Source organism: Oncorhynchus masou, unplaced genomic scaffold, assembly GCF_036934945.1.
Source record: "Oncorhynchus masou masou isolate Uvic2021 unplaced genomic scaffold, UVic_Omas_1.1 unplaced_scaffold_695, whole genome shotgun sequence".
Taxonomy (NCBI): domain Eukaryota; kingdom Metazoa; phylum Chordata; class Actinopteri; order Salmoniformes; family Salmonidae; genus Oncorhynchus; species Oncorhynchus masou.
Window position 1 is genome coordinate 29400 of NW_027013406.1, and position 26299 is coordinate 55698.

Genomic DNA, 26299 nt, shown 5'->3' on the forward strand with positions numbered 1-26299 from the left:
GGCATGTCAAAGTGTAGAATTGCAGGACATTAGCTTTTAAAACGGAAACAAAATTCTCTCCACTAACAAGAGGGGTGTGACCAGTTTTGGGGGGGGGGTCACATGGGCCGCTTGGTGGGGTTTTTGTTACTACGCTGATAAATTTCAATATCTATCCTGACCTTTGACATTAGTGTGAGCTGATCTTCTGAAACAGGAGTGGAGTACCCCTACTCTACAGCATCTATTAGAAGGGGAGATGAGTGACATTTAAAAAAAAAAAAGGGACACTTCACTTTCTACAATTATTTTATTGAATCCAATCATTTGAAGATACATCTTAAAAGTCATTGACAAGAGGTCCATTGCCTCAAAACTCAAATTAAAACTGTTACATTGTTCGGTTGCTTTAAAAAACACACAAGTCCCTGATTTAACACAAACAGCAGGTCACTCAGACGGTAAAACTCACAAGGTCTGTTCTGACCGTCATCTTTGACTCCCGATCCGGTTCCTCCAACACCACCATGTTTTCGCTTTCACTTTCACAGCAAATAACTCAAGACATTAAATGCTTGTTTAGATCAGTGCATTTGAACTCTACACAAATCTAATTGCTAGTTTAAAAAGATTTCAGAAAAGCTAAACGGAAACTTTTGCAACTTCACAAGTAGTGTCTTTCCCCCAAACGTGGATTTAATCATAACATCTCGATCCACTTTTAAATGTACCGCAAAACACCCTAAAACATCGACTGCTTCCCAGTTCTCCAAATCCATGACAAGTAGTGTGCAGAACAAGTGTACACTTCAGAAAAAGGGTAGATGATGGATAGTGGAGAATGAGGACGTAGCCATGCGTGTAGTTCTACTTGGACTTAGCGAAGCCCACCCTGTTGTTGTCACGGTCGAACACAGTGTAGTATTGGCCAATGAATACATCTCCCAGGATCCACAGCGGGCCGGCGGGGGCGGGGATGTCCAGGCCCATGAAGCCACTCAGGCAGATGGTCTTACCAGCCTGGCTCTCCTGGAGTGGAGAAAGGAATACAGACGCAGTCAGAGGCAGAGGAGAAGGGGGAAGGATTACAGAGACGCACACAGTCAGACCCAGAGCAGAAGGGGGAAGGAATTCAGAGACGCACGCACACAGTCAGACCCAGAGCAGAAGGGGGAAGGAGTACAGACGCAGTCAGAGGCAGAGAAGGGGGAAGGAATACAGAGACGCACACAGTCCCAGATCGTGTCCAGTAAGCACCAAACAGTTTGAAACAGAGAGGTACTAACTTGTTCATTGCTGAAATGCTCATTTTTATTTTCTGTTGCACAATGTTTCGCTACGGTGTGCACTAATGAACAAGGGCCTGATATGTAAATGACCAAACGACAGAAATACTAACATCGCAGCCAACAGAGGGACGGTTTGTAAGGAAAGGTCAATAGGCCATTATTACTCAGTAATAATTGTTGAAATAACAGTTACATTCTGAGACAAACATTCAAATCAATGTACGTTGTCTCCCATGGTTCTGAGAATGGCTTAGTGAACTAAACAATGCCCTGTTTGTGTGGTATAATGACTGAGAGAACACTGTTCCTATGATTGTTGTATTAGACTCTACCGCCCTCTGCTGGATATCTGCCTCCCCCCCCGCCGGATATCTGCCTCCCCCGCCGGATATCTGCCCCCCCCCCCGCCAGATACCTGCCCCCTGCCCCCCCCGCCGGATACCTGCCCCCCCCCCCGCCGGATACCTGCCCCCCTCCCCCCAGCCGGATATCTGCCTCGACATTGTTTTGCTCAAAGTATGTCCAGTAGATTCTCCAGATATAAACAGAGAAGAGAAAAAAATAAATAAAGACAGAGACTCACCTTGAGGACGTACTGCTCTGCAGTCAGACTGTAGGACTGTCCTCCCAGGTTGAATGTGATGACAGGCATGGTGGGAATCTTATCACAGTTCACCATGTACTGAAACACAAGCGGAAACAGTCAGTCAAATAAAGTGGAGTACAGTTCTCTAAGTAATAGGAGACGGGCCAGGTCAAGAAGGACTTCATTTAGCTGTAGTCGGGGACCACAGTGTTGAACTAGAGGAGGAATGTAGCTGTAGTCGGGGACCACAGTGTTGAACTAGAGGAGGAATGTAGCTGTAGTCGGGGACCACAGTGTTGAACTAGAGGAGGAACGTAGCTGTAGTCGGGGACCACAGTGTTGAACGAGAGGTGGAGGAGGAACGTAGCTGTAGTCGGGGAGCACAGTGTTGAACGAGGAGGAGGAGGAACGTAGCTGTAGTCGGGGAGCACAGTGTTGAACGAGAGGAGGAGGAACGTAGCTGTAGTCGGGGACCACAGTGTTGAACTAGAGGAGGAACGTAGCTGTAGTCGGGGACCAGAGTGTTGAACGAGAGGTGGAGGAGGAACGTAGCTGTAGTCGGGGACCACAGTGTTGAACTAGAGGAGGAACGTAGCTGTAGTCGGGGACCACAGTGTTGAACTAGAGGAGGAGGAGGAACGTAGCTGTAGTCGGGGACCACAGTGTTGAACTAGAGGAGGAGGAGGAACGTAGCTGTAGTCGGGGACCACAGTGTTGAACTAGAGGAGGAGGAGGAACGTAGCTGTAGTCGGGGACCACAGTGTTGAACTAGAGGAGGAGGAACGTGGCTGTAGTCGGGGACCACAGTGTTGAACTAGAGGAGGAGGAACATGGCTGTAGTCGGGGACCACAGTGTTGAACTAGAGGAGGAGGAACGTGGCTGTAGTCGTGGACCACAGTGTTGAACTAGAGGAGGAGGAACGTAGCTGTAGTCGGGGACCACAGTGTTGAACTAGAGGAGGAGGAACGTAGCTGTAGTCGGGGACCACAGTGTTGAACTAGAGGAGGAACGTAGCTGTAGTCGGGGACCACAGTGTTGAACGAGAGGAGGAGGAACGTAGCTGTAGTCGGGGACCACAGTGTTGAACGAGAGGAGGAGGAACGTGGCTGTAGTCGGGGACCACAGTGTTGAACTAGAGGAGGAACGTAGCTGTAGTCGGGGACCACAGTGTTGAACGAGAGGAGGAACGTGGCTGTAGTCGGGGACCAGTGTTGAACTAGAGGAGGAACGTAGCTGTAGTCGGGGACCACAGTGTTGAACTAGAGGAGGAACGTAGCTGTAGTCGGGGACCACAGTGTTGAACTAGAGGAGGAACGTAGCTGTAGTCGTGGACCACAGTGTTGAACTAGAGGAGGAGGAGGAACGTAGCTGTAGTCGGGGACCACAGTGTTGAACTAGAGGAGGAGGAACGTAGCTGTAGTCGGGGACCACAGTGTTGAACTAGAGGAGGAAGAGGAACGTAGCTGTAGTCGGGGACCACAGTGTTGAACTAGAGGAGGAAGAGGAACGTAGCTGTAGTCGGGGACCACAGTGTTGAACTAGAGGAGGAGGAGGAACGTGGCTGTAGTCGGGGACCACAGTGTTGAACTAGAGGAGGAGGAACGTGGCTGTCGTCGGGGACCACAGTGTTGAACTAGAGGAGGAAGAGGAACGTAGCTGTAGTCGGGGCCCACAGTGTTGAACTAGAGGAGGAACGTAGCTGTAGTCGGGGACCACAGTGTTGAACTAGAGGAGGAGGAACGTAGCTGTAGTCGGGGACCACAGTGTTGAACTAGAGGAGGAAGAGGAACGTAGCTGTAGTCAGGGACCACAGTGTTGAACTAGAGGAGGAGGAACGTGGCTGTCGTCGGGGACCACAGTGTTGAACTAGAGGAGGAAGAGGAACGTAGCTGTAGTCAGGGACCACAGTGTTGAACTAGAGGAGGAGGAACGTGGCTGTAGTCGGGGACCACAGTGTTGAACTAGAGGAGTGCGGTTAATCCTGTGTCTTACCTCTCCCTGGATGAGTGGTGTTGCTCCGATGGCCCTCTGCAGGGCCTTGACCTCGGCCGCCGGGCCGGTGATGAGGGACGTGCCGGTATCCACGATGGCCTCACAGCCTCCCTTACACAGACTCAGCTGGCTCCCCACACCCATCCTGTACAAAACAGACACAGGTTTGACTCCAGCTCTCTTGGTGGAAGGAGGTTACACAAGGTTACAATAGATCTGTTCTCAGAGCAGTAAATGCCTTTTCACTCTATTTAAAACACTAAACCAATAACTCATTTAGGTTTACAGTTCCCTCCCGACATAGTGAAAACAGCGTTGATTTCATTCATGCTCGCGGTCCACAAAACTGAATTTTGCAGAATGCAGTTACATCTAGACAATACTTTAAAACAAGACAAAAACAAAATAAAACATTCAATAGGTCCTCAATGACAAGACATTTGTTTAAAGTCACATTTGGCCATTAAAATGTCTGATTGCAGTGGCTACGGTAAACACATGTAGATTTATCCTGGCGTTGATGCTGTACAGTTGACTCTGGAGGACTTTACCAGTACCGTCTCCTCTTCTCTGTGACAGGAGATCAGGGTGGTCAGGTTGGTGCATCATGTCAGTGACCAATCTTACTGCTGCCTGACCTCTGACTGTAGTGGTGGAAGGGTCAGTGGGATGTCTCCGTTTTGTTATCATCTTGATTGTCCTTTTTGGGCACGTTCTACCTGGAACAGGCCGCCCACCCGGGATTAGTGGAGCTGGTTCCATCTGGAACAGGCCGTCCACCCGGGATTAGGGGATCTGGTTCCACCTGGAACAGGCCGTCCACCCGGGATTAGGGGGATCTGGTTCCACCTGGAACAGGCCATTCCACCCGGGATTAGGGGATCTGGTTGGGGGCAGATGTAATTCCTTTCCATGCTTCAGCAAAGATGTTGTTCAGGACCTCAACCTCGTCAGTTTCCACACCATCAAATCGGTATGGAGCCTCCAGGTGATTTTACTCGACCAGCTCTGTTGGTGACGACGTCCCACAACCCTTCTGGATTCTTCTCTCAGTGTTTGAATTTACATTTTGTCATCTAGTGGATTCTTAGTCCCTCAGATGAGCCTTTGAACAGAGTTCCTTGCCTTTTTCAATTTTGTTTGTTATCATCCAGATCAAATCATGGAGTCTCCACAGGTCTTGTTTTTGTCAACCGGTTTTAAACCTGGGTGGGATTTGATGAGGGCCTTGAAATCCACACATAAGACAACACCTGCTTCAGGTGACTTCAACTTCAGAGTGGATGGTGTTAATGAGATCATCAATGGCTTCCTGTTGCAGTTCCTTCTCATTAGCCTCTCCGGGACACACACTCATCTCTTTAGGTCCGCCCGTCTCCTAACCTGGGGACGATACACATACGGCCACTCTTCCCTTCACATTTAAACAGATTTCTGTCCTTTCTGAACAGCCTCTGTTTAGAGACTCATCTGGAATGTTCTCCATGCGTCCACGTTTCTGTTAAACAACCAATTTCTGTCCTGGATTGATGTGAGCAAAAGTTCAAACTCATCCGCTTTGTTTTGCAGAGATTTAGAATGGCAGGTTAGGATATTTAGCAGAGAGTGGGGAGATTTAGAATTGCAGGTTAGGATATTTAGCAGACAGTGGGGAGATTGAGCATCTTATGCTTTCTTAATTGCAGTTAAGACTCGGTCCCTTGGCACTTCTACATGAGACCGAAACCAACAGTGCAAATCTTCGTTGACCTCGGCCAGCCTTGGTTCCTCTCAGAAGGCTTCTAGCTCGCAGAATGTTGTTTTCCCGGAAGCTTCTGTTTGACGTGTGGGGCGAGAGGTCAAAGGGTAAGTTTCCTGAGATTCCCAAGGGAATGCGATTGCTATTCACAAAATGTTTGTGGCGTCCATTTCACCTACTCAAAAAAGTCCTCAAAAAAAAAGCTGAATAAACTGAATAATTCTGACACAGAACTGACCACAGACATACTAATATATAGTGTCCACCAACAACAGATGGTTAATGTAGGAAGGAGATTGTTATGGTGATGTTAGAATACGCTAACTAACACAAGCAGGAGTGGCAGCACATAAACAACGGGTGAAGGAAGAGCACTCACCCGTCCATGTGGATCTGCCAGTAGGCCTGGCGGCTGACGGCGAGGTACTGGAAGTCTCCACTGTAGTACTTCGGGTCAGTTCCTCCCAGCAGGAGCTCCCCGCCGGGCTCAGAGTCTGGGTTCCTGACACACACAAGACCAGACAGTCCTTGTACTATTTGTATAATGTCTTTGCAGAGCAGAGACAACAAGCACAACAAGTCGGAGTTTTCCTGGATACAGATTAAACCTGGTACTTTGAGGCGTTTTGGGAGGCAGTCATTGTAAATAATATTTTTTTTTCTTAACTGACTTGCCTAGTTAAATAAAAAGGTTAAATAAAAAATAACCAGCTATTTCAATAGACGTGGGGCTTTTTAGTTAGTTACAGTACAGGCTTATCTTATCCATGTCCAGGAAACCTAAATCTCCAACAAGGACTAATAGGTGAGGCACTCCTCTCCGTCTCACCTGTTGAGGTAGAAGGAGAACACGTTCTGCTCTACTTTCTTCTGCCTCATGATGTTGTCAAACGGAGGAGCGACCCCGTCCACAGAGATGCGGGGGTAGGCCATGCCCAGGATGCCGTCAAACTTAGCAGCGATGAAGGCTACGCCAGGCTGCTTGATGGCCTCACCGAACACCTGCTCCTCGATGGACAGGCCTCCAATCTACCAGAGAGATGAGCAGCACAGCCATTATAAACACATCTATAGACCGTCAGGCCTCCAATCTACCAGAGAGATGAGCAGCACAGCCAGTATAAACACATCTATAGACCGTCAGGCCTCCAATCTACCAGAGAGATGAGCAGCACAGCCAGTATAAACACATCTATAGACCGTCAGGCCTCCAATCTACCAGAGAGATGAGCAGCACAGCCATTATAAACACATCTATAGACCGTCAGGCCTCCAATCTACCAGAGAGATGAGCAGCACAGCCATTATAAACACACCTCTATGGACCGTCAGGCCTCCAATCTACCAGAGAGATGAGCAGCACAGCCATTATAAACACATCTATAGACCGTCAGGCCTCCAATCTACCAGAGAGATGAGCAGCACAGCCATTATAAACACATCTATAGACCGTCAGGCCTCCAATCTACCAGAGAGATGAGCAGCACAGCCATTATAAACACACCTCTATGGACCGTCAGGCCTCCAATCTACCAGAGAGATGAGCAGCACAGCCATTATAAACACATCTATAGACCGTCAGGCCTCCAATCTACCAGAGAGATGAGCAGCACAGCCATTATAAACACATCTATAGACCGTCAGGCCTCCAATCTACCAGAGAGATGAGCAGCACAGCCAGTATAAACACATCTATAGACCGTCAGGCCTCCAATCTACCAGAGAGATGAGCAGCACAGCCATTATAAACACATCTATAGACCGTCAGGCCTCCAATCTACCAGAGAGATGAGCAGCACAGCCATTATAAACACATCTATAGACCGTCAGGCCTCCAATCTACCAGAGAGATGAGCAGCACAGCCATTATAAACACACCTATAGACCGTCAGGCCTCCAATCTACCAGAGAGATGAGCAGCACAGCCATTATAAACACACCTATAGACCATCAGGCCTCCAAACTGACACCTAAACACAGAGAGATTGTATTTTTTTATATCGTCAAAATAAAATAAAATTTCAGGCAGAAAAGTAGAAACGCTGATTAAAATCATTAAGAACAATAAAAAACAGCCTTAAAAAAAGGTAATTGCTTTGGAGAATAGAACAATAGAGACAACGGATTTGATTTATACAGCACCGTTTCAGAGGCCAGGTCTAGTGGTTAGAGGCAGTGTAGTTAGAGCATTGGACTAGTAACCGAAAGGTTGCAAGTTCAAATCCCCGAGCTGACAAGGTACAAAATCTGTCGTTCTGCCCCTGAACAGGCAGTTAACCCTCTGTTCCTCGGCCGTCATTGAAAATAAGAATTTGTTCTTAACTGACTTGCCTAGTAAAATAAAGGTTAAAAACAAAACAAAACAAGAGTGTGACCTTGGAACCTACCGTGCACGTGTCTTGGCTGAGGTACCCAGACAGACTGCCAGACCCATACTGGATGGCGAAGGCCGTTCCGTTCTTCACATACGTACTGGACTTGGCACCGTTATACTTGTGGTGAAGCACTGACAGACAGACAGAAGAGAAGTGTCACTTTAAAATCTGTCAAACATGGCCAATATCAATAGTTCTATAACCTAGAAGGAAGAACACGTTGAAGCATTTTGAGAGGACAGTTCGCTCCTTTGCACCCCATTATTTTTATTTCTACTTTGCACATTCTTCCATTGCAAATCTACCATTCCAGTGTTTTACTTGCTATATTGTATTTACTTTGCCACCATGGCCTTTTTTTGCCTTTACCTCCCTTATGTCACCTCATTTGCTCACATCGTATAATATAAACTTATTATTCTACTGTATGTTTGTTTTGCTCCATGTGTAACTCTGTGTCGTTGTATGTGTCGAACTGCTTTGCTTTATCTTGGCCAGGTCGCAATTGTAAATGAGAACTTGTTCTCAACTTGCCTACCTGGTTAAATAAAGGTGAAATAAACAAATAAAATAATTTAACTAAAATGGAGGAAAGGCATTTGGCAGAAAGGACAAAGAATAAAACAGAGGATTCTTAGAAACAGACTAAACCTAGAAATGGACTAAGAGGCACATACAGCTCGTTAATATTCATGCTGCTTCTAAAAAACCAGTGTTCTGGAAGTGAGTAGGTCCTTCTAGCTGCAGTCTCGTGTGTACGAGTCAACGGCCCATTCCCCAGAATGCAACCCTAGACCCCTATGGACTTGTGGAGGATCTGAGAGGACGTGACAACGGTATGGATACATGTGGGATTGAGTCAGTGTGGTGTCAACTTACAGCAGGCGATGTCTGTGAAGGAGCAGTGGACGGAAGGGACCCACAAGTTAGAGGAGCCTGTATCAAACACCACAGTGAATGTCTGGACGGGAGTCCCCAGGCCGATCTCACCGTAGTACTGAGCCTGGAAAACACACACCGCTGCATGAAATAAAAACAACTGTGGTTTCAAGGAGCCAATCAAAACGGCTCCCGGACTAGAAAGCAGGAAGTAGGATTAAGCAGGAGTCCCCAGGCCGATCTCACCGTAGTACTGAGCCTGGAAAACACACACCGCTGCATGAAATAAAAACAACTGTGGTTTCAAGGAGCCAATCAAAACGGCTCCCGGACTAGAAAGCAGGAAGTAGGATTAAGCAGGAGTCCCCAGGCCGATCTCACCGTAGTACTGAGCCTGGAAAACACACACCGCTGCATGAAATAAAAACAACTGTGGTTTCAAGGAGCCAATCAAAACGGCTCCCGGACTAGAAAGCAGGAAGTAGGATTAAGCAGGAGTCCCCAGGCCGATCTCACCGTAGTACTGAGCCTGGAAAACACACACCGCTGCATGAAATAAATACAACTGTGGTTTCAAGGAGCCAATCAAAACGGCTCCCGGACTAGAAAGCAGGAAGTAGGATTAAGCAGGAGTCCCCAGGCCGATCTCACCGTAGTACTGAGCCTGGAAAACACACACCGCTGCATGAAATAAAAACAACTGTGGTTTCAAGGAGCCAATCAAACGACTCCCGGACTAGAAAGCAGGAAGTAGGATCTTCACATTAAAAGTGGACTCCCAAACTGGTGGAGGACAGAGGCCCAGTTTCAGCTGGTTCTTCATATACCTATTCCCTCAGAAGAACAAGCTCCACGATGCTTTGGTCACGTTGTAGGGATACAGTGAAGGCAATCCCTTCCAACAGGTTGAGCCCGAACACATCTGGCACCATCTAGCTAAACTTGTCTGTTCATGCACGTCATGCGATTCGTTCAGTCCGTTCTACATCCAAGACTGATAGAGAAGTTGGCTCTGCCAAGTGTCAGAAGCAGTTAGTCTGAAGTAAAACAGGTCAGAGTGATCTCTTCTCCTCGTCACCCTGTTGAACATACAGCTAACCTTCTGTTCAAGAGCAAATAATAACTACACAGTTTAATAATTACACAGAGTCAACTTCCCACTTTCTAGGACTCCAATCTAGCATTTTATCTCGTCGGTCAATCCAATAGGTCAGAGTGATCTCTTCTCCTCGTCACCCTGTTGAACATACAGCTAACCTTCTGTTCAAGAGCAAATAATAACTACAGTTTAATAATTACACAGAGTCAACTTCCCTCTTTCTAGGACTCCAATCTAGCATTTTATCTCGTCGGTCAATCCAATAGGTCTCAGTGATTCATCTTCTCCTAGTCACGTTCTAACAGTCAGCGAACCTTCTGTTGCAAGCAGAGAATGAACGATTACTCAACATTATCTCAATACGATGACTCAACTTCCTTTTTTCTAGGACTCATAGGAAATGAAACTCTTCAGTCAATTCAATCCTCTTGAGAGACTGCTTGATCACTTCATTGTGATTATATTAGCAGTCTTAGTGTGTGCGTACAAAAACAAAAGGCTCTACTCCCTATATAGTGCACCTCTTTTGACCAGAGACCTACGCACTCTATTCCCTATATAGTGCACTACTTTTGACCAAAGCCTTGTTGGGGAATAGGGGGCCATTTGTGGACACAAACCTTTCTCTTATTAAAGAGCTGACTATTGAAGGGACAACGGGTTCATTCATTCACTGTGGTTGTATTGTGGTTGGTTGATATCTATAAGTGGTTTGATGTGAACGTTTCAATTACTCTGCAACATGTTATAAAGTGTCTGAAACCATTCCATTTAAAAAACTAGTCATTCAGTTCCAACTTTTCAAGCTTCATAGGAGGATTTGCATTACATTTTATATGGTAGATGCGTGTTGTGTGTGTGTGTCACCTTGTACCTACCATTGGATTAATCTACATATCGCAACTCACTTCCTGTGAGAGTCTAGGAAACAGTGTAAACCACGACCTTCTCCTGTGTGTGCACATCCCTCAGCTCAGTGGAAGGAACTATCAGAGTCCCGGACAAAACACTCAGAAACCACAACGATTACTACACTATGTAGGCTACTCACAATGTTTATCTAATGCTGGTGGAACTGATATCATGAACACTCATTGGCCAGTTTATTAGGTACACCCCATCCATTCACAGTAATGGTTCACTCCTACAGACAGTGAGTCAGGTGGCCGTGGCTTCCTATATAAAGCAGGCAGACAGGCATCGAGCCATTCAGTTACTGTTCGATGGAACGTTAGAACTGGGCAGAATGAGAGACCTAAGCGACTGAGTGTGGTGTGAGTCAGTGCCAGGCACGCCGATTCCAGTATCTCAGAAACATCCGGCCTCCTGGGCTTTTTACGCACAACGGTGTCTAGGGCAGGGCTAGCCAACCCGGTTCCTGGAGGGCCACAGGTACTGCAACTAGGCACCACACCTGGTCTTCCAGGTCTGTTAAATCAAAAACAGCAAGTGCCCGCGGCATTCCAGGACCAGGGTTTGCCTGGGTCTAAGGTTTCCCCGAGAATGGTACGACAAACAGCAGCTGTCCTGTGGGTGAAATCAGCTCGTTGATGAGAGGTCAAAGGAGAATGACAAATAGTGCAAGTTAACAGGCGTGCCACTGTAACCGATGTGAAATGGCTAGTTTGCGGTGGTGCGCGCCAATAGCGTTTCAATCGGCGACGTCACTTGCTGTGAGAGCTTGAAGTAGTGGTTCCCCTTGCTCTGTGGAGCGATGGGTAACGATGCTTCGTGGGTGTCAGTTGTTGATGTGTGCAGAGGGTGTCTGGTTCGAGTCCGGGTAGGGGCGAGGGGACGGACTAAAGTTATACTGTTACACCACAAACAGACAAAGAACGGCGCAGTACAACAGCGGTGTGCAGAACGGCATCTCGGAACGCACAACTCGTCAGCCTTCGTCACAAATGGGCCGTTGCAGCAGACGACCACAACGGATTCCACTCCCATCAGCTAAAAACAAGAAGAAGCAGCTCCAGAGGGGAACGCATTAACCAACACTGGACAATTGAGGAGAGGAAAAGCATCACTTGATGGCAGAGTCAGGATTTGGTGTAAGCAGCAGCAGTCCATGGCCCCGCCTGGTGTCAATAGTACAGGCTGGTGGCGTTGGTATAATGGTCTGGCCCCATCGCCTGGTGTCAACAATACAGGCTGGTGGCGTTGGTATAATGGTCCCGTCTCGACTGGTGTCAACAATACAGGCTGGTGGCGTTGGTATAATGGTCCCGTCTCGCCTGGTGTCAACAGTACAGGCTGGTGGCGTTGGTATAATGGGCTCGCCTGGTGTCAACAGTACAGGCTGGTGGCGTTGGTATAATGGTCTGGCCCCGTCGCCTGGTGTCAACAGTACAGGCTGGTGGCGTTGGTATAATGGTCTGGCCCCGTCGCCTGGTGTCAACAATACAGGCTGGTGGCGTTGGTAAAATGGTCCCGTCTCGCCTGGTGTCAACAGTACGGGCTGGTGGCGTTGGTATAATGGTCTGCCCCGTCGCCTGGTGTCAACAGTACAGGCTGGTGGCGTTGGTATAATGGTCTGGCCCCGTCGCCTGGTGTCAACAGTACAGGCTGGTGGCGTAATGGGGTGGGGAATGTTTTCATGGCACACGTTAGGTCCCTTGATACCAATTGAGCTACATGCTATGCCAAAATAATTCAAGTTGTTCTGGATGCAAGGGGGGGGGGACTAGAGTATACAAGGCCCTAGATGAAACTACATAAAAACACAAAGCTTAGTCGATTTGCCGAGGATAAACCGTACATTATGTCTACAAATTGTCAGCTGATCAGGCTCAGGGAGCTTAGAAGATCAGGCCTTCCTTGCTCTCAGTCAGTCATATGACTATTCCTAGTTCCTGTTCGGTCACACAGAGAAAAGACCCAACACTGATGGGAAGCTGAGTTACTTGTCATATGACAAACATTCTTGTTCCGTCACACATAAACTAACAAATCTGATTACCCAACTTTAAAAATGGGGAAATGTGAAATCAGAAGGGATCTTCCATCTTCCCTTCAGGACAGAGAGGGGGGATTGAGCTTTGCCTTGTAAAGCTACTAATTCAGCTAGCTAGGAGGACTAGAAGGAAAGGCCGGACTGGCGACAACAGATTCTTTGTTGGATTTTTTTTTCCTAGCCTGCCTGCTTGGCTTTTAGCTTGTGCTACAGTGCATTAGGGAAGTCAAGGGTGACCACTCCATTGGCACAGGTCACCTACGTTCCAAATGGCACCCTACTTCCTATTAAAGTGCACTACTTTTGACCGGGGCCCATAGCACGGCTCTGATCAAATGTAGTGCACTACGTAGGGAATAGGGTGCCATCTGGGACACATCCCAAGGGTAACTACTCCACTCCCAGGTCCCTGGTTAGTAGCGACTAGAGGATCTTCTTACATCCATAAAGTTCTTCAGGGTTTCTGGAGTGGGCCCATTACTGGAGGAGGGGAAGCCCAGGTTGTTGTACTTAGTGTGTTCCTGCCCGGCCAACAGCTCTTCTGCTGCCCTGCCCGAGTCAGTCAGGGTACGCCTGATGGAACGGAACTTCCTCAACGGAATTCTGTGGGAAAGAGAGAGAAGAAGGAGAGGACGGGGAAGAGAGAGAAGGAGAGGACGGGGAAGAGAGAGAAGGAGAGGACGGGGAAGAGAGTGAAGGAGAGGACGGGGAAGAGAGAGAAGGAGAGGACGGGGAAGAGAGAGAAGGAGAGGACGGGGAAGAGAGAGAAGGAGAGGACGGGGAAGAGAGAGAAGGAGAGGACGGGGAAGAGAGAGAAGGAGAGGACGGGGAAGAGAGAAATACAGGGGGAGGGAAAGAGAGAGAAGGAGAGGACGGGGAAGAGAGAGATACAGGGGGAGGGAGAGAGAGGGAGACATAGCAAGAGAGAATCTATTAGAGAACTCCTTTGAAATGGTTAGCCAGCCCTGAACAGTTGGTAGGTGAAGCAGAATCTCAGCAGGTCTACTGGTCAGCCCTTTCTAGGATCTACTCAACCAAGTTCCTGCTGGGAAAAAACTGAATAGTTACAGGTCTCCTAATCTCAGACAGACACAGCGAAGAACACTGGTGCCAACATCCTTTGCAAGCTAGAACAAGTGCTGCATGTGGCAACCTAGCTATGTGTAATATCTGTTCTACAAGGACACTGCCGAATGGGAAACATGAACAATGTAATAATCAATGAGGCATACACTAATCATGACTGCTGTTATCAGACAGGTGAAGGGCAGTTTATTACTTGGTCTAACGACATGTCTGTAGACATTTATAATGCGACAAGTGTCACTGGTCTGAACGAAACTTAACTTTTTTAAGTTATCGGCAACTGTCGCAACGTCCGTTGTCGTGGTTACCGGGCAGCCACAGCAACCAGACCAAATCTTACTGTGACAAATTGACGCAGGAGTTATAAAATCCTCCGATTGAATGACATACTTTCATTTCATCCCACCGTTTTCTGTAAGTTCACCACCACCTTGTAAATAATGTCGTGGGTTTAGTTTCCTGTAATAATGAATAAAAAGGTAGCTAGAGTCAAGACGTCGGCTGTGCTAATGGTCATTAACGTTATTTGAAATAGCTAGCTAACGGTAATTAACTAGCTAGCAACGAACCAAAACATCGTTTAGAAAATAGCTTTTAGTTGCCTGGCTTGCTAGGTTTCCATTCATTCACTTTTGAACGTATGGGTTTATCTTTGTTAAAATAGGAGAAAGTCTACAATTTGGAGCACCGGGCTGCTGTGCTGAATTAATGCGACAAGTTATGTCGCACGACAATATTTTACATTTACATTTATCATGTTCATGATCTCGCTACGACAGTTGTGTTACTACATGACACAGGTCAGACGGTATGTAAACCTGCCGTAATATAGTTTACTACTACTGCATGGACACAGGTCAGACGGTCTGTAAACCTGCCTTAATATAGTTTACTACTACTGCATGGACACAGGTCAGACGGTCTGTAAACCTGCCTTAATATAGTTTACTACTACTGCATGGACACAGGTCAGACGGTCTGTAAACCTGCCTTAATATAGTTTACTACTACTGCATGGACACAGGTCAGACGGTCTGTAAACCTGCCTTAATATAGTTTACTACTACTGCATGGACACAGGTCAGACGGTCTGTAGACCAGACTTAATCTAATTTACTACTACTGCATGACACAGGTCAGACGGTCTGTAAACCAGACTTAATCTAATTTACTACTACTGCATGACACAGGTCAGACGGTCTGTAAACCAGACTTAATCTAATTTACTACTACTGCATGACACAGGTCAGACGTTCTGTAAACCTGCCTTAATCTAATTTACTACTACTGCATGACACAGGTCAGACGGTCTGTAAACCTGCCTTAATCTAATTTACTACTACTGCATGACACAGGTCAGACGGTCTGTAAACCTGCCTTAATCTAATTTACTACTACTGCATGACACAGGTCAGACGGTCTGTAAACCTGCCTTAATATAATTTACTACTACTGCATGACACAGGTCAGACGGTCTGTAAACCAGACTTAATCTAATTTACTACTACTGCATGACACAGGTCAGACGGTCTGTAAACCAGACTTAATCTAATTTACTACTACTGCATGACACAGGTCAGACGGTCTGTAAACCAGACTTAATATAATTTACTACTACTGCATGACACAGGTCAGACGGTCTGTAAACCTGCCTTAAATCGCGTTTGGGATATTGACCTTAGCTGATTTCTATTTGACATTGTCACAACATGTTTGCCTGGGCGAGAAACTTAACACTAGTTAATGGGAAACAACAAACACCTTGCTCTAGTGCGACTTGATAACATGTAATTAACGTCACTTTGTAGCCCAAGGTCGTCTTCACTATTCATTCAGCAAAGTAAATATTCACAAACCTAGGTAAGCCTATCTATTTTGTAATACTAGCTAGCTATTTGACTGAGGACGTAACTGGTGGCTCAACTGTTTTCTAGCTGACAAGTTAGCTCGGCTAATATAACTTGACTTTACTTACCGGACGAGTGCATCAGATGCCAAAGCAAGTGCCGCGAAAAGACACAGGTACAAAACCTTCATTTTACAGCTGCAGAATAACTTTAGCTACAACCTGATCCGCCAGCACAATGACTGGACAATTTGACTTGAGATAACAACAACAGAATTTTATCACCTGACTGTGTCGACGTCGAGTCAAAATCATGTGATGATGGGTGCGTTCCAGGAGTTAAGTTAGCTGCGCATGCGCATTGCCAATTGGTGCGTTCCAGAAACACACATTTGGCGCAGACCTGCGCTGTATATCATAGATTTACAATGTCTGCAAAAGCGTTTACGGTCTTCAAATATGTATTTCTTGAACACACCAAATCCGTGCTGGCATGCTGTCAGAGATGTGTGTGTCTTATCAAATTGTGGGTAACCTGTCCAGGGACTACAGTTGAAAATTAGCCAGCTGGCTAAAACCAGCACTTTTACTGAAATGTTGATTAATGTGCACCAGTGGAGGCTGCTGAGGGGAGGACGACTCATAATAATGTCTGGAACTGAGCGAATGTAATTCCACTGATTCAGCTCCAGCCATTACCGCCAACCTCCTGTGATGTGCTCTGTCCCTGCAAAAATAAACTCAATAAAGTAAAGTGTAAAACCAAGACACAGTATATCGTTAATCCAGACCAGAATTTGACATAAATATATTTGATATTTGACACTGTTTGCAGACAATAAAATTGTCTTGATGGCTTTGTACTGCATAGGCTACAAGTCATGTATATTGTGGGACAGGATATTATATATGAGGATATGATATATCAGGATAGGATAGGATATATCAGGGTAGGAAAGGATAGGATATATCAGGGTAGGAAAGGATAGGATATATCAGGATAGGATAGGATATATCAGGGTAGGAAAGGATAGGATATATCAGGATAGGATAGGATATATCAGGGTAGGAAAGGATAGGATATATCAGGATAGGATAGGATATATCAGGGTAGGAAAGGATAGGATATATCAGGATAGGATATATCAGGGTAGGAAAGGATAGGATAGAATAGATATATCAGGATAGAGTAGATATATCAGGATAGGATATATTTACATTTAGCAGACGCTCTTATCCAGAGCGACTTACAAATTGGTGAATTCACCTTCTGACATCCAGTGGAACAGCCACTTTACAATAGTGCATCTAAATCATTTAAGGGGGGGGGTGAGAAGGATTACTTATCCTATCCTAGGTATTCCTTGAAGAGGTGGGGTTTCAGGTGTCTCCGGAAGGTGGTGATTGACTCCGCTTTCCTGGCGTCGTGAGGGAGTTTGTTCCACCATTGCAGAGCAGCGATATATCAGGATAGGATATATCAGGGTAGGAAAGGATAGGATAGAATAGATATATCAGGATAGGATATATCAGGATGGGATAGGATATATAAGGATAGGATATATCACGATAGGCTATATCAGGATAGAATAGATATATCAGGATAGGATATATCAGGGTAGGAAAGGATAGGATAGGATATATCAGGATAGGATATATCAGGATAGAGTAGATATATCAGGGTAGGATATATCAGGATAGAGTAGATATATCAGGATAGGATATATCAGGGTAGGAAAGGATAGGATAGAATAGATATATCAGGGTAGGATATATCAGGGTAGAGTAGATATATCAGGGTAGGATATATCAGGATAGAGTAGATATATCAAGATAGGATATATCAGGGTAGGAAAGGATAGGATAGAATAGATATATCAGGATAGGATATATCAGGATAGAGTAGATATATCAGGATGGGATAGGATATATCAGGGTAGGATATATCAGGGTAGGATATATCAGGATAGGCTATATCAGGATAGAATAGATATATCAGGATAGGATATATCAGGATAGAGTAGATATATCAGGATAGGATATATCAGGGTAGGAAAGGATAGGATAGATATATCAGGGTAGGATATATCAGGGTAGGAAAGGATAGGATATATCAGGATAGGATATATCAGGATAGAATAGATATATCAGGATAGGATATATCAGGATAGAGTAGATATATCAGGGTAGGATATATCAGGGTAGGAAAGGATAGGATATATCAGGATAGGATATATCAGGATAGGATATATCAGGGTAGGAAAGGATAGGATATATCAGGGTAGGATATATCAGGGTAGGATATATCAGGGTAGGATATATCAGGGTAGGATATATCAGGGTAGGAAAGGATAGGATAGAATAGATATATCAGGATAGGATATATCAGGATAGAGAAGATATATCAGGATTGGATATATCAGGATGGGATATATCAGGATAGGATAGGATATATCAGGATAGGATGGGATATATCAGGATAGGATATATCAGGATAGGATATATCAGGATAGGATAGGATATATCAGGATAGGATAGGATATATCAGGATAGGATATATCAGGATAGGATAGGATATATCAGGATAGGATGGGATATATCAGGATAGGATATATCAGGATAGGATAGGATATATCAGGATAGGATAGGATATATCAGGATAGGATAGGATATATCAGGGTAGGAAAGGATAGGATATATCAGGATAGGATATATCAGGATAGGATATATCAGGATGGGATAGGATATATCAGGGTAGGAAAGGATAGGATATATCAGGATAGGATAGGATATATCAGGATAGGATAGGATATATCAGGATAGGATATATCAGGATGGGATGGGATATATCAGGATAGGCTATATCAGGATAGGATATATAAGGATAGGAACCGCATTGTTGATCTGTTTCCCCTGGGACTCTAATGTGAAATGGTATAAAAACTCACCCCTTACACCTGCTCAGATGAGAGCTTTTCTTTTAGTTCCTGATGTGCTGCATTGTGCTGTAGGGACCTACTTTATTTGTGTGAGCAACTACTTTGTGTTTGGGATGTGGTTGACAGTTTTCTGAGAAGATATGTTTCTTCATTCCTCTCTGTGTTTTAGTTGGGACAATATTCCACATGATATTCTGTGAAGTTATGCCACTGCAGTAATGTTTTTTCCTTTGAATTGCAGATTATTCTATGTGTTTGAAGAGTGGCAAATGGGTATCCAAATCAATCCTACCTCCGTTAATGTGATTGTCTTTTCATTTTTGTATTTATAATTGCAATGGCTATTTCTTTGAAAATGCAATTCATTCAGATGTTTTGTTTGTCACTATTTTTGTTTGAAGTGTTGTGAACTTGGTCAGATACAAGTTAACCTGAAGTCTGGGCCTGCCTATGTAGGAGGTGACAGCACCTCATACCTGCCTATGTGAAGGCACTGTTGTGTTGTAGGAAATGACAGCACCTCATACCTGCCTATGTGAAGGCACTGTTGTGTTGTAGGAGGTGACAGCACCTCATACCTGCCTATGTAGGAGGTGACAGCACCTCATACCTGCCTATGTGAAGGCACTGTTGTGCTGTAGGAAATGACAGCACCTCATACCTACCTATGTGAAGGCACTGTTGTGTTGTAGGAAGTGATAGGACCTCAGCCCTGCCTATGTGAAGGCACTGTTGTGTTGTAGGAGGTGACAGCACCTCATACCTGCCTATGTGAAGGCACTGTTGTGCTGTAGGAAATGACAGCACCTCATACCTACCTATGTGAAGGCACTGTTGTGTTGTAGGAAGTGATAGGACCTCAGCCCTGCCTATGTGTAGGCACTGTTGTGTTGTAGGAGGTGACAGCACCTCATACCTGCCTATGTGAAGGCACTGTTGTGCTGTAGGAAATGACAGCACCTCATACCTACCTATGTGAAGGCACTGTTGTGTTGTAGGAAGTGATAGGACCTCAGCCCTGCCTATGTGAAGGCACTGTTGTGTTGTAGGAAGTGATAGGACCTCAGCCCTGCCTATGTGAAGGCACTGTTGTGTTGTAGGAAGTGATAGGACCTCAGCCCTGCCTATGTGAAGGCACTGTTGTGTTGTAGGAAGTGATAGGACCTCAGCCCTGCCTATGTGAAGGCACTGTTGTGTTGTAGGAAGTGATAGGACCTCAGCCCTGCCTATGTGAAGGCACTGTTGTGTTGTAGGAAGTGATAGGACCTCAGCCCTGCCTATGTGAAGGCACTGTTGTGTTGTAGGAAGTGATAGGACCTCATACCTGCCTATGTGAAGGCACTGTTGTGTTGTAGGAAGTGATAGGCCCTCAGCCCTGCCTATGTGAAGGCACTGTTGTGTTGTAGGACGTGATAGGACCTCAGCCCTGCCTATGTGAAGGCACTGTTGTGCTGTAGGACGTGATAGGCCCTCAGTAAAAGTAGAACAAAGAACATGTTGTGTACAGTACCCATTGCAAACAATCCTAATCATTTAATAAATGTTGCTTTTAAAACATATATACAGTCTGCACGCTGACTGTTTCTCTATCCATGAACCTAGAACCTGTGGTTTAAAACATATATACAGTCTGCACGCTGACTGTTTCTCTATCCATGAACCTAGAACCTGTGGTTTAAAACATATATACAGTCTGCACGCTGACTGTTTCTCTATCCATGAACCTAGAACCTGTGGTTTAAAACATATATACAGTCTGCACGCTGACTGTTTCTCTATCCATGAACCTAGAACCTGTGGTTTGAAACATATATTTAGTCTGCACGCTGACTGTTTCTCTATCCATGAACTTAGAACCTGTGGTTTAAAACATATATACAGTCTGCACGCTGACTGTTTCTCTATCCATGAACCTAGAACCTGTGGTTTAAAACATATATACAGTCTGCACGCTGACTGTTTCTCTATCCATGAACCTAGAACCTGTGGTTTAAAACATATATACAGTCTGCACGCTGACTGTTTCTCTATCCATGAACCTAGAACCTGTGGTTTAAAACATATATACAGTCTGCACGCTGACTGTTTCTCTATCCATGAACCTAGAACCTGTGGTTTAAAACATATATACAGTCTGCACGCTGACTGTTTCTCTATCCATGAACCTAGAACCTGTGGTTTAAAACATATATACAGTCTGCACGCTGACTGTTTCTCTATCCATGAACCTAGAACCTGTGGTTTGAATAGATGTGACATAATCAATAGCTAAATCATGTGGGGACGTTATGTCTTGTAACCTATTAGCCTCAATGACTCAACAAACGTGACTCACTTCTCTAAAAAAAGCCTTTATTCCACTCTGACTTTGCAAATATTTAGAGAAGAAAGCAAGTATGGCTTTTGAGCAACGACGTCTGTATACTGATGGTTACTCGTGACAGACAGCTGAGACTTGGTCATGGCTGACGAGATTATATGCTGACCAATGAAGTCCCTATATGCTGACCAATCAAGTCTACAGTGTGTTAGACCTGTGCTACTGCTGATTCATTGATGTGAATGTGTAACATGGGTTAACTGTTGCTGTGCGTAGGTAGACATGTTGCTGCTCTCCTATCTATTATAGAATGTTGTTTATTATTCAGAGAGAAAATTAATAGACCCTTGACAGTTGGATGGAGGCTTGATTGAACTCCATTGCTCTTTCGCCCGGCCAAGACACTTCTAAAAAGAATGGGTAGGTTTTAATAGAAATATGGTGGACATGCCACCAAGCTGACCAGAGGACAATGTGGAGCAACCACCATATTGAGTAGGCTAGTTTTAACAAATGATTTCAGATTACATGAAATGCTGAGAGATTGTTTCTGGACAAGAGGATCAAACCATTGATCAAGGTGCTGTTCTCTCTTCTGCCAGCAGTCAGCACTGTATAGAGCACCTGTCTTCTGCCAGCAGTCAGCACTGTAGAGCACCTGTCTTCTGCCAGCAGTCAGAACTATAGAGCACCTGTCTTCTGCCAGCAGTAAGAACTATAGAGCACCTGTCTTCTGCCAGCAGTAAGAACTATAGAGCACCTGTCTTCTGCCAGCAGTAAGAACTATAGAGCACCTGTCTTCTGCCAGCAGTAAGAACTATAGAGCACCTGTCTTCTGCCAGCAGTCAGAACTATAGAGCACCTGTCTTCTGCCAGCAGTAAGAACTATAGAGCACCTGTCTTCTGCCAGCAGTCAGAACTATAGAGCACCTGTCTTCTACCAGCAGTCAGCACTATAGAGCACCTGTCTTCTGCCAGCAGTAAGAACTATAGAGCACCTGTCTTCTGCCAGCAGTCAGAACTATAGAGCACCTGTCTTCTGCCAGCAGTAAGAACTATAGAGCACCTGTCTTCTACCAGCAGTCAGAACTATAGAGCACCTGTCTTCTGCCAGCAGTCAGAACTATAGAGCACCTGTCTTCTGCCAGCAGTCAGAACTATAGAGCACCTGTCTTCTACCAGCAGTCAGCACTGTAGAGCACCTGTCTTCTGCCAGCAGTCAGCACTATAGAGCACCTGTCTTCTGCCAGGAGTCAGAACTATAGAGCACCTGTCTTCTGCCAGCAGTCAGAACTATAGAGCACCTGTCTTCTACCAGCAGTCAGCACTGTAGAGCACCTGTCTTCTGCCAGGAGTCAGCACTATAGAGCACCTGTCTTCTGCCAGGAGTCAGAACTATAGAGCACCTGTCTTCTGCCAGCAGTCAGAACTATAGAGCACCTGTCTTCTGCCAGCAGTCAGAACTATAGAGCACCTGTCTTCTGCCAGCAGTAAGAACTATAGAGCACCTGTCTTCTGCCAGCAGTCAGAACTATAGAGCACCTGTCTTCTGCCAGCAGTCAGAACTATAGAGCACCTGTCTTCTGCCAGCAGTCAGCACTATAGAGCACCTGTCTTCTACCAGCAGTCAGCACTATAGAGCACCTGTCTTCTACCAGCAGTCAGAACTATAGAGCACCTGTCTTCTACCAGCAGTCAGAACTATAGAGCACCTGTCTTCTGCCAGCAGTCAGAACTATAGAGCACCTGTCTTCTACCAGCAGTCAGCACTATAGAGCACCTGTCTTCTGCCAGCAGTCAGAACTATAGAGCACCTGTCTTCTACCAGCAGTCAGCACTATAGAGCACCTGTCTTCTGCCAGCAGTCAGAACTATAGAGCACCTGTCTTCTGCCAGCAGTCAGAACTATATAGCACCTGTCTTCTACCAGCAGTCAGAACTATTATACCACATTTTTTACAGCTGGAATACAGATGTAAAATAAGGCCTGTATCTATAAAATAAAGTGTTGCCCGAGACACAATCTATCACAGTCCAATGGTCCAAATTAAACTTGATCCAAAAGGTGGTCCAAAATCAATTGTATCCAAAATGTTGATGGAAATCTCTCCACAGGGGATCTGTGCAGGGCTCAGTGCTGCTGATGAAGATACTGTCAGTAATTAAAGAAAGAAGTCCAAGATTAAAAAACAAAAACAACATTTTAAGTGAGAATAGGCATTGGTCTGAAGCCGAAAAAGAAAGGAAATTCACATGAGGACAACAATGCCTGTTCCACCCATGCTCTACTAAGTCGTGGAAAATGTATGGAGGAGAATGTACATTATTTTCTTTAGGAATGTAAGTGAAGTAAAAGTAAACGTTGTCAAAAATATAAATAACAATGTACAGATACCCACCATAAATGACTTAGGTAGCACTAGAAATTATTTTTAACCTAAGTACTTTACACCACTTCTCATTAACACACGTGCTTAATTACCTCACTTTTGTTTTGAGCCGACTTCGTCACCAGACCGAGAGGAAACCAGGCTCACTTCCGGCGGCAGCCCAGTTCCGAATCGAATGCGATACATTTTTAGCCAGGGCAAAACATGCCGACACGGTACCCGGGCCAGATGAATCTAACCCCCTTAATGATTCTGGTGTTGTTTTACCTGGGGGTGCAGCATCTACCACCCCTGAACAAATCCATATCAAATCCAAACACTGAACAGTAACGTGACACTGTGTTATTCAGTCAGCACAAATGTGGATCATGATAATGACAAGGCAGGAGCTGGATTGTATTCTACATGTTTGAAACAGTGATGCTGTTAACTAGCTATGTTTTTGTTGTAAGAAAGTATGATATATTGCTGTGCATGAACTGGCCATATACGTTAGCTAACGTTACCTAGCTAGTTAACGTTAACTGGCTATCATAGCAGCCAAGGGTGTTCGCTATCTTATTTGTACATGTTTGTTTGTGCTCCAATTACATGCACGTGTCTACATCAACAGTTTACACATGATGACTTCAGCCTAATATGAAATTGGCCAAATATAGCTAGCCAAATATAGCTAGCTTTACTTGTTTGTTGGTTAGCTACCTAGCCAACGTTAGCTCTCGTCTGACTGGTATAACATTAACTAGTTAGCTTGCTACCTAATTAATAAAAACAAATGCACATGTATTGTCTAGCTACCTTTATTGGCCTGTTTGATAGCTAGCTAGCTAGCTAGCTTTCAGCTGACTGGTATTAGCTAGCTACTGAGGCTAACCACTGGACTTTGTACAAGCAAGCTAACATTAGCTAGTTAGCTAACAGGCTAATCAGTACATCTGCTGGCATTTATGTTGATTTCCTTTGTGGTTTTAGAAGGACTCTGTGTTTAACTGCCTGACATGACTTAGTACCGGTTTCCTCCTTTATCATCGTCCTAAAATCATCTCTTACGGGAACATGCAGAAAAAAATATACTTTAGACTTTCTAAAAAGTGATTTGTATTCCTTAGCTATGAATCAAATGATGACGACAGATGACTCTTTCAAACAGTGTGTATTACAGTATTCCTTAGCTATGAATCAAATGATGAAGACAGAAAGATGACTCTTCCTAACAATGTGTATTACTGTATTCCTTAGCTATGAATCAAATGATGAAGACAGAAAGATGACTCTTCCTAACAGTGTGTATTACTGTATTCCTTAGCTATGAATCAAATGATGAAGACAGAAAGATGACTCTTCCTAACAGTGTGTATTACTGTATTCCTTAGCTATGAATCAAATGATGAAGACAGACAGATGACTCTTCCTAACAGTGTGTATTACTGTATTCCTTAGCTATGAATCAAATGATGAAGACAGAAAGATGTCTCTTCCTAACAGTGTGTATTACAGTATTACAGTATAACAGTTGGTTGTACAGTTCCTGCTCAGTATTCTACATTTGCTATAGAGTATAGAGTAAAATGTCCATTATTTTAATCACTACAGGTTTAATGAACATTTAGTTTTAAATGCAGTGTGAATAGATATAGTCAAACAGAGAACACACCTTGGGAAAGAGGTTTTTCTGGTTAAATTGTGTTTAAATGCAAATTATTATTGCTCTAGTAAATATTGATCTCACATACGTTTTTACTTCAGTTATCACCAAAGGTATAAAAGCATTGCTCCTCTAGAAGTCAGTCATGTGGAGCAGAGGAAGTTCCTCCTCTCCTCGCAGCCCCTGGTTCCCCAAAGCTCTCCCTCTCTGGCCAGGGTCCCACAGCGGAGGTGTTGGGCGGGGCAGTGGGGCAGCCTCCCCCCGGTCCAGGCCTGGTACTCCAGGGGGTCCCCGTTCACCCACAGCCACTCGCTGGCCAGGAAGCGCAGTCCCGTCCACACATGGTCTGTCTGGGCCCCCTTTGAATTCATCATTCTCTGGACGAGGAGCTGCTCATTCTCAGACAGCAGGCTGGTGAGGTCAGTGTAGTGCTTCCTGCAGTGCTCCAGAGCCTCCTCCCATGTCTTGTTCTCCTTCACCAGGACCACGTTCAGATCAAAGCACAAGAATAAATATTTTTCAGTGCATTGCTTATCATTCATCTGATTGTTCTTCACATCGACACAGTTCTGGATGCCATTGAGATTGTTTGGCTGGCCTTCCTCCCAAAACCTAAATGATGAGTTCCACCCTCCAGACCACTTCCATTCCGTTGGGTGAGAGGGATCTCTGTACAGACCAATCCAAACATAATCCGTTGTTGATATGTCATTGACCTCATCTACTTCGTCTTGGTTGCTGATGAAGGCCAGGTCAATGTACTTCTCTCTGCAGTAGTGCTGAGCCTTTTCCCAGGTCTTTCCTCCTTCATTCACAAAGTGGAACTGTTTGTTCAGACAACAGGAGACCACTGCACACAGAGCAGTGATGAGGAGCCCAGTGAAGCTGCTCTTCCTCTGCATGATGTCCCAGTACTCAGAGCTACTCTTCCTCTGCATGATGTCCCAGTACTCAGAGCTACTCTTCCTCTGAATGATGTCCCAGTACTCAGAGCTACTCTTCCTCTGAATGATGTCCCAGTACTCAGAGCTACTCTTCCTCTGAATGATGTCCCAGTACTCAGAGCTGCTCTTCCTCTGCATGATGTCCCAGTACTCAGAGCTACTCTTCCTCTGAATGATGTCCCAGTACTCAGAGATGCTCTTCCTCTACATGATGCATTTATCCCTAATGTTGATGGAA

At 45.1% G+C, this 26299-nt stretch overlaps 2 protein-coding genes across 2 annotated transcripts; both read right to left on the reverse strand.

Moving 5' to 3' along the window:
* Positions 1 to 270: 270 nt before the first annotated feature.
* Positions 271 to 16111, reverse strand: LOC135536997 (cathepsin D-like). The gene is made up of 9 exons (XM_064963208.1): positions 15953 to 16111; positions 13332 to 13494; positions 8840 to 8963; positions 7973 to 8091; positions 6415 to 6614; positions 5965 to 6087; positions 3848 to 3992; positions 1852 to 1950; positions 271 to 1008 (listed from the first exon to the last, which is right to left on the reverse strand). The coding sequence occupies exons 1-9, from the start codon at positions 16012 to 16014 to the stop codon at positions 847 to 849; spliced, it is 1197 nt and encodes a 398-aa protein (XP_064819280.1). The 5' UTR covers positions 16015 to 16111; the 3' UTR covers positions 271 to 846.
* Positions 16112 to 25250: 9139 nt separating this feature from the next.
* Positions 25251 to 26044, reverse strand: LOC135536990 (C-type lectin BML-1-like). Its single transcript, XM_064963202.1, has one exon. The coding sequence runs from the start codon at positions 26017 to 26019 to the stop codon at positions 25261 to 25263; it is 759 nt and encodes a 252-aa protein (XP_064819274.1). The 5' UTR covers positions 26020 to 26044; the 3' UTR covers positions 25251 to 25260.
* Between the last annotated feature and the right edge of the window lie 255 nt (positions 26045 to 26299).

Bases quoted from the DNA above. Each gene is read 5' to 3' on its own strand.
- LOC135536990 (XM_064963202.1), bottom strand. From the start codon at position 26,019: ATGCAGAGGAAGAGCAGCTTCACTGGGCTCCTCATCACTGCTCTGTGT.
- LOC135536997 (XM_064963208.1), bottom strand. From the start codon at position 16,014: ATGAAGGTTTTGTACCTGTGTCTTTTCGCGGCACTTGCTTTGGCATCT. The intron at 3,993-5,964 runs GTGAGTGCTCTT...TGTTTTGTACAG, and splicing joins TGGCAGATCCACATGGACGG to GATGGGTGTGGGGAGCCAGC. The intron at 1,951-3,847 runs GTAAGACACAGG...CTTGTGTTTCAG, and splicing joins CACCACTCATCCAGGGAGAG to TACATGGTGAACTGTGATAA.